At 34.9% G+C, this 19,842-nt stretch overlaps 1 protein-coding gene across 25 annotated transcripts in view; it reads left to right on the forward strand.

Annotated features, from left to right (window-relative positions):
* Positions 1–19,842, forward strand: part of LOC141388847 (protein lap4-like) — a 667,534-nt gene that overhangs the window by 232,394 nt on the left and 415,298 nt on the right. For all 25 annotated transcript variants that reach the window (XM_073959312.1, XM_073959313.1, XM_073959314.1 and 22 more), the window contains one exon: positions 16,911–17,131. In XM_073959312.1, the coding sequence (XP_073815413.1) occupies positions 16,911–17,131 (221 nt within the window). The remainder of the gene's footprint in view (positions 1–16,910; positions 17,132–19,842) is intronic.

The raw sequence follows: 19,842 nt of genomic DNA on the forward strand, positions 1-19,842 counted from the left end.
CAGCTACTCTCCATTTCTTTCTAATTCTTTTTGAATTGATTTGGAGCGAAAAAAAATTTTTTCTAAAAAATCGCGCAATTTTTTAAATATATTTTTTCTCTCCAAATCAAGTCAAACAGAATTAGAAAGAATTGGAGACAAAATATATTAAAAAAATCGCGCGACTTTTTTTAGTATAATTTTTCTCTCCATGTCAAGTCAAACAGAATAAGGAGAATAGCTGAAGAAAAAGATATTTAAAAAATCTCGCGATTTTTTTAAATATATTTTTCTTCCTTCCTCTGTAAAAAAGGAAAAATAAATGCCTTAGCATTTTTAAATAGGATAGTGTTTGAAGAGAACGCTATATGCACAAATATGCTCCCAATGGAAGATGAGGTATATAAATTAAACATTGTTAATAGGTGTATCTTTTTTACTTTCTTTTGTATCTGTGTATCTTTTTTACTTAATGAAACATTTTTCAGCAGCTTTTCCTTTACACAACTGTCAAAATCTGCAACATTAGTAATAATTATTACCAATAATTATTACTTATCATATAATTTTTTGAATTCTATGAAATAAGTGTTTACTTTCGCTTATTATTACTAAAAATTATTGTTATTTTGAGTCCTTTAATTTTTTTCGCTTTTTTCTTAATAAAGTTTTCGAAATTGCACCCCATTTTTTTATCATATCTTAATAAAAACATTAGAAAATGCACCCCAATTTCTTGTTTTTGTTAAACACTAAAATATATTTAGGCCCCAAACATGTGCAAAAAGGCCCTAATGAAAAATTCAATTAGGCCCCAATATTATTTAGACCCCAATTTGATTTTCAAATTTTCGATTTACTTGTTGTGAAGACAATTTGGCCCCAACAGTTAAATGAAAAAAGGTCCAAAAAAGACGAAATTAGACCCCAAAAGTTTTGTTGTTGTTTTTCATATACCTGTTTGGGGCCTATTTTCATTTTCAATTTGGGGTGTTATTTCCTGGGGCCTTATTTCTGTACGCCCTTTCCACAAATCAAAATTTCTTTCTGTAAGCAGCGTACGTAAAAATACTTTAAATAACATTTCCAATCGTTTCGTTTTGTATTTTCCATAGGTTCGCTGTTTAGTTTCGTTTTGTTTACATTCGTGAGTGCGAACAAAACAAAAAGCGAAAAGTACTCAACTCCCCAAGATCAAATAGAAAACTAATAGGTGGTTGATAAAATATTCCCTGTGGTATGTTGATGTTAGTTTAGAGGGTTGTTAGGCAATCACATGTTTGTGTGTGCCTGAGAGTGTCATTGACCGTAACGCACGGCAAACGTTTGCCAAAAATTCTTTTTGTTTCGGTGGTGAATGAAACAACTCGGCAAAGCATAGCCGAAATACATTTCAGCAATCGTACGGCGTTCATCTTTTTACATTGAAAAGTTTGTGGTTTTGTTTTGGTTGTGAGAATGAAACGATTCAGAGAAGCTGAAAAGTTTGTAGCTTTGTGTGATTGGTTTTGTTTGTTTACGTTCATTGATTGTAAGAAATAACCTTGTGGATTCTGGCACCGTATCACACCAAGCTTAAATAATATTATAATAATTGTTTCACAAACATCCCAGAAGGGACAAGGGAGACTTCTCTCATATCAATGAGTGAGTGTACGCCGATTAATATTCGCTCAATGATATGGTGCCCTCCGAGTACGAACGGCGTGTCCTAAGACACCGCTTGTAGAGAAGTTTTACATGGCTGAAATACTCAGAAAATGTCGCCAACATTACTGAAGGGTATTTTGCCACTGTTGAAAATTTGATGTTGGCTGGCTGGGGAATCCTTTTGAAAATAAATGGCAAAGCGACCCATGTACAGTGGATCCACTAGTATGGAGAGCGTGGCCAAAAATATTTAGAGTGTAAAAATCAAGCCAATGCGCCGGTTACAGATTTGTGCTGCTGCGAAGAGTGTTTTAAGAAACCACGAGCGTAACATTCTCCCCCCTTTCCCCTCTGGAGAAGAATTGTTTTATGCTGTAAATACAAAATGACATGAACAAAGGTCCCGAATATCTTATGATGCAAAAATAGGCTTGGAGAAACAAAACAATCTCCAAAACAACATAAAATCCAACCAATTTAGCGGATTAAAAAAATCAACATTTTTGTCGGAAAATTGGTAAAATTTTTAATATAGATCTTATAACGTTCTTCCTGGAAGGCACGTACCGCCAACGTAAGACTAATTTGAAAGAAGATGTCTTCATCTTGCCACCGATGCCAATTATTGGTCTGTTCCAGTACTGCACTATTTTCTTCGATAACATAAAGGAAAAAATGTTATCGTAGTAAAAAGTAGTAGCTTCTTGCAGGTTCTGGAACAGAGCATATGTTAATGTACGTGGTCAGATAACAGAGTTATACGCTAATATATCCATAGAAACCCTATTCTAGGGCAGCTTAAGTCAGCGACCCACCATTTATAGTCTGGCACTAGATGACAGCTGATTTTAATATTGAATAATCTTAAACCCATGACCTACTTTGGAAAATTTTTCCCGAGGTGGGCACTGGTGGTTCAAAATATTGGCTAAGTGCAATTTAGGACTGTTCGAGATTGTTCATCATTCACGATATAAATTGTTTTCATGGGCAAGTACATATGTTTCCTGGCATACTGACCCTAAATATCTCTAAAAATGCGCTGGTGACCAATAGCTGGATATCACGATAACTATTGATTGATATTGGTCCAAACTTGTTCTCTCAAACTTAAATTAAGTTCGAAGTTGGACTATAACGAGTAAATTCATTCCTATTGGTTTGAAGTTTACGTCGAAGTTAGTCCTTCTGATTATAAAAATATATTTTCTTTTGTCAGCAAGCCCATGCTTCCTTACAAAGGTCCAAAATATCATATGGTGACCAACTTATATTGCTGGTTTCACTATCAAAAGGAATAACTCCCAAAATTATATGCAAAATTAGGTACATTCTCCATTCACAAGTTTAACGCGTTTCCGGTTTAATCCAGTTTAAGGCAAGTTCTCGGATCATGTTGATTTTTTATGTTATATGGACCCTGATATGTTCCGGTATTTAAGGCAACTCCCTCATACGCCTTTCGTACTAAAGTTTTAGTAGCGTTTGTTTCAATTCCATAATTTTATTCTCCATACACCCTTCGATAATGACAGAAATTATCCATTCTTAAAATATAAGAAGCATTGTGTAGATTGGGCCTGTCACTAGAATAATTAGGTCCACTGTTTATGATACCTAGCCCACCAACGCAAAAAAAAAAAATTACACCACTAACTTTAAAAACGTCTTTTGTCGCCTACGAAAATACTATGTTTTTGTAAAATTAGGTATCTGCTAATATTACAGACCTTTCTTGTTAATATTTTTTTGTCCAATCACAGACTGAGGGGGGCTATTCAGATGTCGACAAACCGACTGATTCCTTTGTTTTTGTTTTTCAATTGATACCTTTAGCGTATAGTGCGTCGTTTTTTTATTTCACACTTTCCTAATTCACTTGCTGACTAATATCCTCTGTTATGCCAAGTTTATACTTGCGCTCCAAAATCCACTGGATTTCACGAAATCCTGAAATACGCCCCGGTGTTTACACTTATTTTTTTTGTTGATTTCAAACATATCACAATGATCAAGGTGGATGCATATGCGCAGCTGATCGAACATGAATTTTCAAAACAAGTTGTTGTAAATTGAATTAAGCATCAAAAATATACGACAATATAGAACTTTAAAACTTTATTTGGAAAATTATCGTAAAATGATCTATATATCGTATTAATTGTGTATAGTACTAACAAATGAAAATATCAAAAAAATGATTTTATCGTTGAGACTTCGTTATAATAAATTTTAGCTCTGTTCCAGAATTAAAAAGTTTTTACAATGTTTACCACTTTTACACATTTTCGTTCCCTTACACAAAATTTATATGAAAATCGTTTACGACTTTTACAACTTTTACCACTTTATAACAGGAACAGGCCATTTGATAGATAAAAATTGTGCCATAAAGGCTTTGTATTACAGTATGAAATAAATAAATAAATATTAGCTCGATAAAATTAGTACTTGCAGTAGTTTTGCCGTTTAGTGCTAAAAATGCGTTCCCATACTCCGAAATCTAGCAAGACTTGCACTTCTCTTTAAACAAAAATAGCGCCGAATAACACCCTCTTCTTCTGTTTTCTGCCATACAATTTTGGCCTAGTAGAAACTAGCAGCAAGCATGTTCATTGGCATCTAATATGATAGCCGATACGTTGATTTAGCTATTTATGCTGGAGTTTTTGCAATTTCCGTCATTTTTCCGTTCCCTTATTTTTTAAGAAATTTGTATGGGGAAGCAAGTTTTGACAATTCGCTCTTTTTTCTAACATTACCATTAAAAAGTACGGGAACACAATAAAAAATATCATTGTAACAAAGTAATTTAATATTTTTTCACATTGTTTACAAATTTTGATACTAAAATTTTCTGTTGCAGCAATTGACCATCTACCTTGTTTATTGTGATACGTGAAAAGTGTTGCAACTTTTGGTACTTTTTTAGGCAAAAGCAGGGTTGTATATCATGTGTACTGTGATTTCGATGTTGATTTCGCTGAAATCACGAAATGAGAGGATTTCATTTTTGTATGCGAAATCATGATAAATTTTGCTTGATTCCGCGCGAAATCACGAAACGCCTTCGAAATCACGAAAGGACGCCAAATGTAAACTAAGCATTAATATCCTTGCCTATTTGTATAAATTTCATATGAATATCAAATACAGCCATGGACTTGGAATTCATTTGATTTTATTAGTCGACGAGTAAGTGGAAAATATAAATTTGTTTATAATTAGTCTCTGTCGAGGGGCATTTGGCTTATACTAAAGTCTTTGGTCTATGTGGTCCCTAGTGGGTCTAAAATCACATTTTGATTAATCCGTGTACCATGGTTTTTTTTTATTTTCATCTTTTACACAATACGCTCGATAACACATTTCATGCGACGGAATATTGTAGAGTGAGTTCTTATCGTCTTCCAACCAATCGTTTAATTCATAAATTTTATCAGCATGACATTTAGCGATCTTTAATAGTTTAGCTCGAACCCCACCACTTTCTGCTCCAGGCGATTTATTGTTCTCCTGTCCTTAAATTGTCTAGATGACATAAATTCAATGCCGTCGTTTGGCATGCGTTCTGGTACCAGTATCGCTGCCATTAGAACATGCTGGTCGCCTTTGAGCAATTCTTCTAAAATTGGCTAAAGAATTTAAATTTACTTAAACGTCTTGAATGAAATTAGAAGCAAAAAGTTTAGTGACTGCAGTTTATATCGTCATAATAACTTGAGAATTTCTTCAGACATGTCTCAACCTTAATATCCGTTTTCAATGTCCTTCTACAATGTTTATACCCTCAGCCTTTAGGCTAAAAAAGGTATTTACACTTTGATACGACCAAAAATGTGCCTCGTCGAAATAATGGTTTTAGACCCCAAGTATGTTTGTACGATATCCGTTTCAGACAATTTTGAGCAGATCTAGCAATGTCCGTCCGTCTGTCTGTCTGTCGGTCTGTCTGGCTGGTGCGCACGATAACTCTCGAACGGATCAATCGATTCGGTTCAAATTTTGGGTATCGAAATATTTTGTCCATATTCGATTTAAGTTCGAAGATGAGCCATATAGGTACACTCCTTCAGGTACCTCCCCCACAAATGTTCAAAAATTGTCGCAAAACTTGTGCGCACGATAACTCTTGCAGGAAATAACCGATTTGGTCCATACTTTGCACATCGTGTAATTTCTACCTAACTTTGATGAGGTTCCAATATGGACTCAATCGGTCCACTCCTTCGAGTACCACCCACACAAAATTTCGGAAAAGTTCAGTTTAGGACCTGCTCTCGAATCGTTCGAATATGGACTATATTTGTCCACTCCATCCCGTACCTCCCACACAAGATTTTTGATAAGTTCACTTTAAGTCCTGCTATTGAATCAGTTTGATTTTTGTTGAAGCAACTTACATTCGCTGCCTCAATCACGATGGTAAAAGTTGTTTCAGTGGCAAGTCCATACTTCTTGAGAAAACAGCCCGTAGGGTGTAAAAACTCCCTATGGCACCCCATGGTCTATGTCGTTCCATTCCTTTAAGTACCTTTTCCTCAAAATGTTTGAACTTTAATCCTAATCAACATTTTTGTCGGTTCATACGACCAAAATTTTGATACCCCCTACATACCTAAGTTTTTTTGTGAAAAAAGTGTTTCAATTTGCACAGGCTGAGGGTATATCTCTGTCGGCTTAGCTGACTGATACTTTCTTACTTGTTTTTATATAACATGGCTCGTATGATATTTGTCAATATAATTATGCATAAAAATCGTTCAGGGATAACGGTCTTGTAAATCAAATATATGAAATGTAGCACACTTTTAGGGGGAATATACAAATAATAAACTCTTAACTACAGACTGCAACTATATAGTTCCAGAGTTATTGCACTTATAAATTTTTTTTTCAAAACTATAGTTTTCTCTAAATCTGTTCACATTTTATTCTTCAAGTTATATTGCGATTGATGAGAAAATAGTAGGTTCATCAAAAAAAAAAAAAAAAAAAAAAAATACCTATCAAACTACTCATATTTGATTTTGAAAATTATATTATGATTGTAAAATAATTTATTCGGTTCATCAGTAGATAGAACATAATTTTAATTTGAAAACTCACCTCATAAAATTAAAAAAAAATATATTGTTCTAATGATTGTGTATCAGATGTTGTTGTTTTAGTGCCATCTATACTTCAAATTTGAATCTAAATGGAGAGATGCAGGAGAATGTTAAAATTATAGGCACAATTTTAGTGGATATACAAATAACAAAAACCAAACAGAAGACTGCAAGTAGTTCTAGAATTGTTGTGGATTATATTGTGATTGTTGAATAAAGTTTTTGGTTCCTCAATAAATAGAAAACAAATGCTCACATCTCTTATAATTAAAAAATAAAAGAAATATATTGTTCTAATGATTGAAATGCATGTGCTTTAGATGCTGCTAATATAACGCCAACTATAATTGAAATTTCAAACCAAATATGAGCATAGCTTTAGGCGGAATATATAAATAACAAATTCGGAACGGCAAGATAGTTCATTTAATTAAATTTATTATATTTTGGTTTTGTTTAATATTTTCCTAAAAAACAAATATTTTGTCAATTATATTCTGACTGCTGGGTAAAATTTTATCGACACACAATTGCAATGTTCCAGAACCTGCAAGAAGCTACTATTTTTTACTACGATAACATTTTTTCCTCTATATTATCGGAAAAATAGTAAAAATAAGTAGATTCTTGCAGTACTGGTACAGACCAAATATCTATTCCATTTTCCCACTTTCACTTCTTTAAGAATTATTTTGACGTAGTACGAGGGCGGTTCGGAAACTTCTTAGCCTATCAATGAAAGAGAATAGTTAGTTTTTCAAAAATATTTTTATTTTTCAATATAATCTCCTGAAACTTCAGTACACTTAGTCCAACGCTTTTCTAGCAATTATATCCCTTGATTAAAATAGTTTTCCTCAAGGTCTTCAAAATAGTGGTTTACAACTGTAATTGCATCTTCATTTGAGGTAAAACGCTTGTCAGCAAGGATTTTTTTGGATTTGGGAACAAGTAAAAGTCACTTGGAGCTAAATCAGGAGAATAAGGTGGGTGGTCAAGCAACTCGTACTTTAATTCGTTGATTTTAGCCATTGTTAAAACACTCTTGTGCGCTGGTGCGTTGTCTTGATGACAAATTATTTTTTTGTGTTGTAAGCCAGGACGTTTTTCTCGAATTTGTACATTTAATTGATCCAAAAGGTTGCAATAGTACTCTGAATTTATTGTTTTTCCCTTTTGCAGATAGTCAATCAATAAAATACCTTTGAAGTCCCAAAAAACCGTTGCCATAACCTTACCAGCCGATTGAATTGTTTTTGCCTTCTTTGGGGCACTTCCTCCAGCTTCAGTCCATTGTTTGGATTGTTATTTTGTCACTGGAGTATAGTGGTGGATCCATGTCTCATCAACAGTTATGAAACGACGCTTAAAATCCATTTTATTTCGCTTAAAACGATCCAAACAAGCTTGAGAAATGTTCATTCTTATGCGTTTTCGATCGACTGTTAACAAATGCGGCACCCATCTTGAAGAAAGCTTTTTCATCTGTAGTGTTCTTCATGCAAAATTAAATGGACTCGATAATTTGAGATGCCCATGATATTAACAATTTCACGCACTTTTATTCGTCGATCATTTAATACCATATCATGCACTTTGGCTACAATTTCTGTTGCTGTTGCTGTTTTTTTTACCTCCTCTACGTGGTTCATCTTCAATACTTGTACGACCACGTTTAAATTCAGCAACCCAATTTTCTACTGTTGCATATGAAGGAGCACTTTCACCTAACACATTTACCATATCATTACGAATTTCTTGTCCCGATATACCTTTTTTATGTAAATATTTAATGACAGCACGCATTTCTAATTTTTCCATTGTAAAAAAATGCGGATGCGTCTTTTTTGAACACCTGTTTCTATATGAAGGAGTTGCCAGATCGATTTTCTGTTTATACCGCGCTTTTTGTGCTAGTCTAAAAAGTTTCCGAACTGCCCTCGTAGGTAGGAATGGCGGCAACGTTTTAGTGTCCATTCATTTATTATTTATTATATTTTCTTCTTGCTGCAAATTTGTTGACCATAATTTCTTAGCGTTGACAATTTTATAATTGCCATAAATATATTTGAATGGAATGCGGCACATTTATTATTTGGTATTCAATGCAGCAGTGAATGAATACCACACTGTCGTCAATACAATACAAATTTCATTTGTATTATTCTATGAAAAAGTTCATTAACTTGTTGATGAGAAAGTTGACGAGACAATTGTACAGTCGAATTTCTCTAAAATGAACATCTTCATAAAGAATAATGCTCTGCAACAACACACACAAAATTGTATCTTTATAACGAATTTTCTCTATAAAGTAGTTATTCTTCTCTTCGTCACCAGACAGCTAGCTTATAGAGAATTTCGATTGTAAAAAGTCAAGTATTTCCTAATAATCTAACTTTAATCCCTTCACTATAACGCACACACTATTAACTACATTTTGATGATAAATCAATAATGTTGATTGTATTTCAATACATATTGAAGCTTGTTATTAACGCAGCAGGTAATGCATTTATATAAATTATAACTGATCAATTGCACCTCATATTAGATTTTATTATTTCTATATCCATCATGCGGTACGTATGGTTAATATCAAAACCTACACATATGCGGTTTTGATATTAACCATAAAATTTTTTATAATAAAAAATCAATCTTGAAATTATATTTCTAATATTAACATAATACTCTGTGTCACCATAATAAATATATTTGTGGTCTTAAAATTTTATTCTAGCAAAACTTTTTTCTTCTTCGTTTACATCAATGTGTACTAAAGTAAATTTCGAGGTCATTTTAGTATTCATCTTCCATTCGAATTAAACAAAATAAGGTTGGCATATTTTTTTTTTTTTGCTTAAAAATTATAAATGCTTAGTATTATCCAATTAGGGGTCAACAACAGTTAACGTCTGGCGGAATAAGTGGCTGACTGACTATTTGGCTTGTTTGGTCTGTCTATTAAAATTGAGTGCTTGCTCCTTAGTTGGCGTTAGACTGAAAAATTACAAAAAAAAAAAAAAAAATGTTTAAAAAAACTACTTGTCGTCTTCGTCATCATCGTTGTTTGTAATCATCATGTTGTTATTTTCGTTAGGTCACCGCAAGCCGGCTTGAAATTTTTCCAACAACTTTACTTTACAGCTAATGTTGTTGTTATATTAAAAGTTAAATTGTTGAATTCCATTATATTTTTCATGACTACTATATTCGTAGTTAATGAATTTTTATTTAATTGAATTTACATACATTTTAATAATTTAGCCTTAAAAAGCTAACAAACATGTCAATAGCAATTTCAATTTATGTCTTATGGTTGAATTATTGTCAATTAATAGATGTGAATTTTGTTAAAAATAGTTTTAGAGGCAACTAAAAGCTGCTGTGAATAGATGAGATATAAAACGTAAAGTAGTAACCAAATTTCCCTCAAACATAATTCCAATTTCATTGGGAATTACAAGTAAAAATTAAAAAATTGGGGAATATACGTATATAAATAACACTGTGCTACAAAAGTTGACAAAATCTTTTTGCTGGGGTTCTGATGCGTATATTCTGTTTCGTGGGAGTCCATGGAAGACGAAAATACCTTTAGTTTCTTTGGATCACTTCGTTTTTTGATTTTATATGCGTAAATGTAGTGAAAAACGAGGTTTCTTGGATTTTCAAATTAAAACGGACATAACTTCGTTTTTCCACAACGGGCTTTCACTGCTTATCTTTTATTTAGAAAGGTGAAAATCATGCCTTTCGAACAAGCCATAATTCTTAAAAATCGGGTAACAAATGGTTATGTTATAGTGATTTAAGTGTGACAAAAACGCATTAAAAAACAGGAAAATGCTTTTCCTCGTGCTCTAGGCGGCGTATAAGACACCAAACTGCGTAATTATTTACATTTATCAAGAAGGACATTTAGTTAGCCTTACAAAATGGGGGAAACCAATGAAATGGGTTGAAAAATAGATGAGATATAGCATTTTTTGTGTTTTAACTTTATGGTTTTTCCTTTATAAAAGTTGGTACCTTTGAGCGTATGATTGTAATTTGAATTTGTCTACTTAATAATTACGCGTAAGGTACCAATCTTTTATAAAGGAAAAACCAAAATGTTAAAACACTAAAAATGGCATAACTCACTCACTCATTTTCCAACCGATTTGTAAAGCTAACTAAATTTCCTTCTTGATAAAAGTAAATAATTAAGCAGTTTGGTGTCTTCTACGCAGCCTTGAGCACGAGGAAAAGCATTTTCCTGTTTTTTAATGCGTTCTTGTCACACTTAAATCACTATAAAACAACAATTTGTTACCCGATTTTTAAAAATTATGGCTTTGTCGAAAGACATGATTTTTACCTTTTAAATAAAATATAAGCTGTAAAAGTCCGTTGAGGAAGAAAGAAGTTATGTCCGTTTTATGTTGAAAATAATCCAAGAAACCCCGCTTTTCACTGCATTTACCGTTATAAAATAAAAAAACGAAGTGACCCAAAGAAACCAAAGGTATTTTCGTCTTCCATGGACTCCCACAATACCGTATTTATGCATCAGAACCCCTGCAAATTTTCACTGTAGCACAGTGTAATTAATACCGAAACCACAGATTGCGATTAGATCTAGAATTATTGTGGATTATAGGGGATATTGTTCTAATGTGTCAGATGCTGTTGTTATAACGACATTTATACTTCAAATTAAATGCTAAATGGAAAGTTGTCCAAGACAGTTAAAATGATCAGCGCTCACTTAGAGGGAATATACAACTGTAAATACCGATCTGGGGCTTAATTATGTTTCTATGAAAATGTGAAATGAAAACTTTTATAACGGAGAAAACTGTCAAATGAAAAAAATTACAAAGGAAATAATTTTCATTTCAAATTTTCATAGAGCAAGAATCCAGCCCCTGCTGATTGCACATAGGTCTACAATTATTGTGGTTTATAGGATTTTTTTTTTTTCAAAATTATGCAATTATAAATTATCACATTTGAATATGCAAATTATATAGTGATAGAGCAATAGATTTTTGCGTTCTTCAGCAAATATATAACTTTTGAGACTTAAATTTAATTTGAAAAAATTCCTCTTACAACGCCATCTATACATCAAATTTAATGATAAACAAATGAAATAATTCGAGTTTCCAATGAAATTCTCAAATTACAAATGAAATAATTTGAAATTCAATGGGAATTCTCAAATTACAAAGGAAATGTTTCGAAATACAACTGAAATTATTCGAATTACATGTGAAAATGGTGTATGTGTCAGATGTTGTTGTTAAAACGACATCTATATTTGAAATAAAATGCTAGGTCGAGATTTGTGCAAGCAAATTAAAATGATGAGCACACTTTTAGGAGGAATATACAATTGTATATACCGAACTACTAACTGCAACTAGTTGTAGAATCATTTTGATTTATAGGAGACTGTTTCAAAGTTATGTCAGTCCATTTTCTAACGATGGGCCTTTCTTGACAGTACGCTATAACACCGCCTACATTTGAATACTACCTAGCTGGACCATTACAGAACATTTGTTCTATAAGCCGAACTAAGAAAAGATCTCCAATTCTCTCTTTTTACTGCTTCGCTTTCTGGAATACCGCGCCTTTTCATCTCTTCATCCACTTGTTTGCACCGCCATGTGGCACGTATTTATACGCCTTTTTACCGGCTTCATCATCGCTCATTCTTATGATATGGCCTAGCCAACGCAATCGTTGCATCTCGATACGTTTATCTATACTGATGTCGTTGTATAGCAGATACACCTCGTGGTTCATACGATGTCGATATTCACCGTCAACGCAGATTGATCCATAGATATTTCGAATAATTTTTCTCTCAAAACACCGAGCACTGCCTTGTCTGCTTGCGAAAGTACCCAGACTTCGGAACCATACATCAGCACGGGTGGTATCAGTGTTTGGTAAAGCGTTGTGTTTGTTTGACGAGATGTGGCTTTATTTCTAAACTGCTTACTCAGACCGATGTAGCATCTGTTGGCCAACACTATTCTTCTTCGTATTTCATAACTGGTGTTCTTGGTTGTGTCGAGGTAGACGAAGTCCTTTACTACCTCGAAATTATAGGAACCAACGTCATCAGTTGGCCCGATCTCTATAGACGCATTGCGCGTCGCCGTTTACCGCCAGACCCACTTTAGCAGAGTCCCTTTCGACGTATCAGTTACTTCATACATACTGATACTTTGAAGTATCAGTTACTTCATTTACCGATCGACCCATGATGTCAATGTCGTCGGCATGAGCAAGTAACATATGGCTGTTCGTGTATGTTGTTCCACATCTTTTGACCTTCGCGTCCGTATGACCTTCTCCAGCAGGATGCTGAAAAGATCACACGACAGGCCGTCTCCTTTTCTGAAACCTCTTTTGGTAATAAACTCTTCGGAGAGGTTCTTTCCTATTTTAACAGAGGACCGAGTATCAGATAATGTCATTCTCCAAAGCTGAATGAGCTTTGCAGGAATACCAGAATCAGACATGTCTTGGAACACCTTTGAACGTATAGGGCTGTCGAAGGTTGCTTTATAATCGACCAAAAGATAGAAGATGTCGATCTGCATTTCCTGAGTCTTTTCCAGGATTTGTCTCAAGGTAAATATCTGGTCAGTGGTGGATTTGCCCGGTCTAAAGCCGCACTAATAGGGTCCAATAATTTCATTGACCATAGGCTTTAGTCTCTCCCACAATATGCCAGATAATATCTTATACTCAATAGGGAGCAGACTTATGCCCCTGTAATTGGAGCACACAGTCTTATCTCCCTTCTTGTGGACTGGACATAGGATGCTCACGTTCTAATCGTCGGGTACGCGTTCTTCCTGCCAGATGGTGCTAACTAGCTGATGCATACACCTTATCAGCGTGTCGCCTCCGGTTTTGAACAGCTTGGCTGGTAGGCCATCTGCTCCTGCCGCCTTATTATTCTTTAGCCGGTTTATTGCTGTCCTTACCTCATCTTGGCTGGGCGGTATACATTAAATACCATCTTCTGGGATTGGATCGGATCTGTGGTAACTTCGCCGTCATCGCTACTATCGGATACCAACAGTTTGGAAAAATGTTCTTTCCATAACCTGAGCACACTATCTCTCTCAGTTACCAAATTACCTTGCTGGTCTCTAAAGGAGGATGCGCCTGTACCAAAGCCAACAGTTTGATGTTTTACTCTTTATTAGAACTTTCGGACTTCATTCTGGCTCCTGTACATCTCGATTTTTCACACTCCAGCCTTTCCATTTCTCTCTTTTTCCTGCGGAAAAGACGTTTCTCCTCTCTCCTTTTCTACCGATACCTCTTTCGTGCGCTACGCGTTGCTACTGATTGTAGTGTAGTCCTATATGTCGCATTTGATTTTTATTTTTTCTATTGGGTAGCAGCACGACACTCTTGGTCATACCATGGATTCCTTGGTGGAGGTCTCTGGTATCCAAGTATGGATTTTGCTGCTGTTTGCAATATTTTGCCATTGTGCTGATATATTATCGGGACGAGGAGAGCTTTGATTAAACAATTGGGCCAGTTGAGTGGAATATGCTGTGGCTATCTGTTATGATTGCAGCATATCGATGTCTAACTTTCATGTTGAGTCTGTTAATTCTTTATTTGCTACGTTTAACCGGGTACGTACCTTTGCTGCAACCAGGTAGTGGTCCGAATCTATGTTTGCTCCTAGGAACGATAGTACATCCAACACGCTCGATGAATGTCTTCCATCGATCACAACATGATCAATTTGATTACACTGTGAACACAAATTTTGGGGAAGAGATAATTCCTTTTGCAGATGAAAGCCCTTGGTGAGTATATTAAGAACCTCGAAAGACAGATCCGCCGTGAGTCGAACTTCCGCGTTATGGCTTGATGAAATTTTTGTTGGAGACCCTGTAAGCCATCAGGAATTAGCGTTATATCTTTGTTCACTGTTTCTTTAGCTTATTTTTGAGATGACATGTCTTCAGTCAAATCCAATGAGGATTATTTTCGTAGAGCACTTCGACCTTCTAACTCGCTTCCTTCAATGTCCATTTCGTCCTTTATTTTAAGAGCCACTATAAAAGTACCACAAGATGAGTTTTTTTTAACATTAAACGTAAAATTCAAATAAAAGTTGACAACACTGTTGCTATCGGCAGAACTATACGACCAATTTTAATTGCTCGATAACTTACCAAATAATATCGTTAACTACCGAAATTTAAACAATTTAATTTTACCGATTTTTGTCGGATGTTAAGGATTCTTTTCGATAGCTAATGCGAGCGCCAGCCATTTTATTTGATCACCGTAGAATTCTTTTAGACCTTTTGTATCCTTATGTCAGTACCCAGTAAACCAATCGTTCCGACATCGTAAAAAATTGGTACGAACTTCGGATGTTACGTCTGATATCGGATCCGAAATCGTAACAAAAGTTGTATGTAGTGGTTGAACGAAACCACCAAATGGAGTGAAATCAGAAGAAAATCCTTGGGAGATTTACAAGGGAAATTTAGTTTCGAACGTATTAGGAATGAAATGAGTGAAAAAATTCCTTACAAGGATTGGAAAAAACCGGAACGATTTTGTCGGAATGTGCTTCCGAAATTGTTTAGACGTGTCGGACATCCGACATTTGGTTTGTTGGGTAAGCATTGACGTGCCCACGAAAACATTATATTGCTGTATCACAAGGAGTATCTTCGGTAAATATTTTAAAACGATCCTGGAGAAGCCTTTGGGCTGCACGTAGCGAATATTTTGAACTTTTGTAAGGGAGGTACTCGAAGGTGTTGTCGGATATAGACCTTTTTGGAACTTGACGTAATAATCTCAATACTTCTCATCACCACTGTACTTCCGTAATATGATAAATATGTATAACAGTATTATTAACATTGGTTGGTTATTTTGCCCTATTTTCATATATACATAAACATACATATACATAAATCTGCATAAATATCTCTATAAATATATTACTGTGTTTATGTCTGTTTGTCTTACTCACTTGAATTTGATTGAATCATTGTTTTTGTTTTGATGTTAACGTTATTTTATTTACAAAATATCAACTCAATCCCCACAAAAATGTTCTCTCAGCCAGGCCACTTGATTGTTGTGGCATTACAGTGTACAAGGATTTAATAGAAGCAGATGGCAATGGGGAATAATAATATCAGACAAAGTGGAATAGAGCGACTAAAGACACAATGAAAAACAATAATAATAAAGCAATCGAGCCTCAATTAACTTGAATAATAATTTAATGATTTTGACTAAAATGATTTTATGTAGTTTTTCCATTTTCTTCTGAGAGAGAGGATACGGCATCGAGGCTCAACTACCTCGAATTCCATATTTTTATTTTTTTCAAGAGAGGACAGCTGTTATTTTTCTGAGAGAAAGCGATATATTTGGCCCTCAACATATCTATGAAAAAATTTCCATAGGCATTCGAGGCTCAATTACCTCAAATTCTATATTTAATAATTTTGTTCCAAATCTTTATATATTTTTTAGTCTGTCATCTATTATTTTTATGTGAGAAAAGGATACATGTTTTTGCCCACAACAGTTCCCAGTTCCCGAAACCGAGCGATTTTCAGTATTTTATTTTCCCATTATTTCATTACAATATCCGTCCGGCGAACTCTAACAAAATATTTCGTATATTATTACCACCATACTATTAATGCTCGTAAACGAATTTGGAGCAGTGTATTTATTATTTACATACATACCGACGAGCAACCAACCTTCTTCATATCTATTCATATATTAAATAACATTAACATATCTACTCATATATAAATATAAATAAAATATACACACATTTGCGTAGAGTATATGCAAATATAAATTAAGTACCTTGCATGCTAAACATATTTTTTTGTAAATATTAAAACAAAAAACTGTATAATAATTGCTCGGCCAAAATGTATAACCAATTGTATGTATTCCTATTACTGTTGTTGTTTTTGTTCTTCTTATTGTTACTATTATCTTTCTTTGCATATTTCGTCAGTCGTTTCTTTTTTTACCAAAACTTTGAATTAATTTTTAATATTCGTTTTTTGTCTTCTTCTCTTTTCCCCTTTTCCTGTTGGTGGTTATTTCTCTTTAATGACATCGCAACATGCACAGCACGTGAATTGGAATCAGATTCCGAGGGCTGGGAAGAACGTGAGAATTCTCGTACACATTCTGTTAAATTCAATTCCGATGTACCAACACACGAAAAAGATTCAACATTTACACGCCAAAATACCCCGCATCCCAAGGAGTTGCGGGACAAGGCTAAAAAGCTTTTGGCCAAAAATCGTCCGGATGAGCCAGTTGGTGGTTTGGAACCACTATCGGAGGAGGTGAGTAATGAAAAATTTGGATTATTTTTATTAGCACTTTCATTAAACATCTGTATAAATATTTCTTGAACTTCAGTTAAATTTTACGACGACTTTATTTTCGCTGTGATAACTAGTTTTATTTGGAATTAGTAATATTTCAGTTGTAAACATTGAAGGAAAGAAGAAATTTCCAAAAAAAAGGAAAATTTTATCGAGAGGCATCTAAAATGAAAATGAATGTTATGACAATTGATACGGCTGTTGAGAAAATTCGTTCTGGCAACGCTATACATATGGTTTCCTCTTCAACTGAATTAGTTCAGTCATGAACCAACGCTTTTAACCAAATTCACCACCGCTTTAAATTAATCTAAGTTATCCACCGCACCAATATCTAACTTTGTCAGTAGATGGAGCTATAATTGACTTTATACGGTCTTTTCCCTAATAAGAGTGTATTTACGTCAAATAAGGGCGCATAAAAAAGGTTAACCCATCAAAACAGTAAAAAGGGGGGTTATTCAAAGTTGCAAACAGAAATTTGGATTAGGATTAAAACACAAAAGTGTTGCGGAGAGGTACTTGCAGGAATGGATCGACATAGTCCATTTTGGAAATGGATCTTATTTTGGCATTAATTTATTCTCGACAGGGTTGAAAATGCTAACGCCATATTAGCAAAAGCACCGAATATTTGCAGCTTTGCCTGCTAAAATTTCTTCGAAATATGTTTAGCAACAATGAACAACGGCAACATATAGCAACAATTTTCACAAAAATATACCTAGCGATGCTGATGCTATTTGATATTGTCGCTTTAATAAAATAGCATCGGACGCGCATACTCATATTTTGCAGCACGCATGATCAACACATATCAGAAAAGTGAATAAGCAACAAAGTTTCAACGACTTAGCCAGGTTTTCAGCAAACAATTGTTTTTGAGATCAGAGTTACCAGTGTAATGCATTAAAAATCGCGATATAAATAATTCCACTTTTTCGTTCAAAGGACATGTGAATTTTTGGTGAAGCCAATATATATTTTTTATTTTTAAACAATAATAATTAGCATTCTTTAGGTTCTACCATATGATGGGGGCATTTTGACATTAAATGACACAGTTTTTATTACTGCGTTGGCAACTCTAATCACAAAACCACCCTCAGTTGCTAATTCGCTGCGACGAATGGTCAACCGACTGCAAAATATGTAGCGCGGTACAAAAATAAATATGCGTTCGGTTGCTTATTTAGCCGTGTGTGCAAATATTGTGTACCATTGAAGTGTACAGCTAATGCTAATGTTTTTAGATGCTGGCTTTTAAACCCTGATATTCGATAGATATCGCGCCCACAAGTCACTTCAGTTGGTCACAGTATAATTTAGAGCTATTGGCCTACTATGTTAGGAAGCATGGACTTGCCCACGAAAAACATAATATCACTGTAAACAGGACTACAAGGAGTAGCATCGGTAAAAATTTCCAACGGATCTTCGAACAGACCCTAAACTGCACTTAAATAAAAATATTGAGCTTTTGTGGGGGAGGTACCCTAAGGAGAAGGCCGATATGGACCATTTTAAAAATTTAACTAAATGTGGAAAAAATATTAGGATATCCAAGGTTTGGACCAAATTAGTTGCTCAGTTAAAGAGATATCGCGCATACCATTTTAGTGACATTTTTTAACATTTGGGCGTGGTATCGGAATTTGTAGACCGATATTGCTCATCTTCGAACGTAAACTAAGCTTCTACAAAATATTACGATGGCCAAATTTTGGACCGCGTCAGTTGATCAGTTCGAGAGTTATCGTGCACTCTAGCCACTACACATGGTACCATAGGAGTTTTTTAAACCTTTCGGGCTATTTTCTCAGGAAGTATCTACTTGTAAGTATGTACTATTTCGATTAGGCACATGTGCCCGTATGAAAGTGTATATGTTGTAAAAAATGAGACAAGCCAAATCCAACAAAAGCCGTTTGTGGTAGAAGCACTTCAAAGCAAATGGTCGCCTGTATCTTCGGCAAAACTGGTCATGTAGCGACTGTTCCGCTTGAGCAACGTAGGACGGTAACTTCTGAGTGGTACACCACAATTCGTTTGCCTGAAGTCTTCTCAGGTCTATTTTCTGGCATATACGCGGACCACACTAGCATCGACTAGCTTACCACCGACCGACCTATCGTGTTATATGTGGTCAACAAGGTTTCTTTATCTGCACCCCAAGTGCTGCCGGCTAGGGACTTGAGGACCTTTTTGCTACATCTCAGGTTGTCGCAGATTAGACTACATGAATATGAGAACCTTGTTGCTAGATCTCAGGTTGTCGCAGATTAGACTACATGAATGTGGTAAAACCAGTCAAATAAGAGTTTAGCCTCTCACAAATGACATCGAAGTAGATATCTGACGCCAAGATCGTACAATCATACGCATGCGTTACGATCTGAATACTGACTGGAAGGGTTGGAATACAGAAGAGGTAGAGGGGTTAGACAGTTCCAGAGATATCATAACACCTAGGTGAATTCACTGTTTCACTTTAGGGGGCTTGCACTTCATGTTCCTTAATTCCACGTACGACTGGCGTCCACACATACAATTGATTATCCTAAGTTTCAAATTTGGTCGGAGAGTTGTCTGCTCGATGGCCTCAAACAGCGTGGAGTTCTTGACAGTATCAAAGGCTTTTGATAAGTCAAGCGCCACCATCACTGTTC

The sequence above is a fragment of the Musca autumnalis genome, unplaced genomic scaffold (genome assembly GCF_047663935.1).
Source record: "Musca autumnalis isolate F117 unplaced genomic scaffold, ASM4766393v1 scaffold_1, whole genome shotgun sequence".
Classification (NCBI taxonomy): Eukaryota; Metazoa; Arthropoda; class Insecta; order Diptera; family Muscidae; genus Musca; species Musca autumnalis.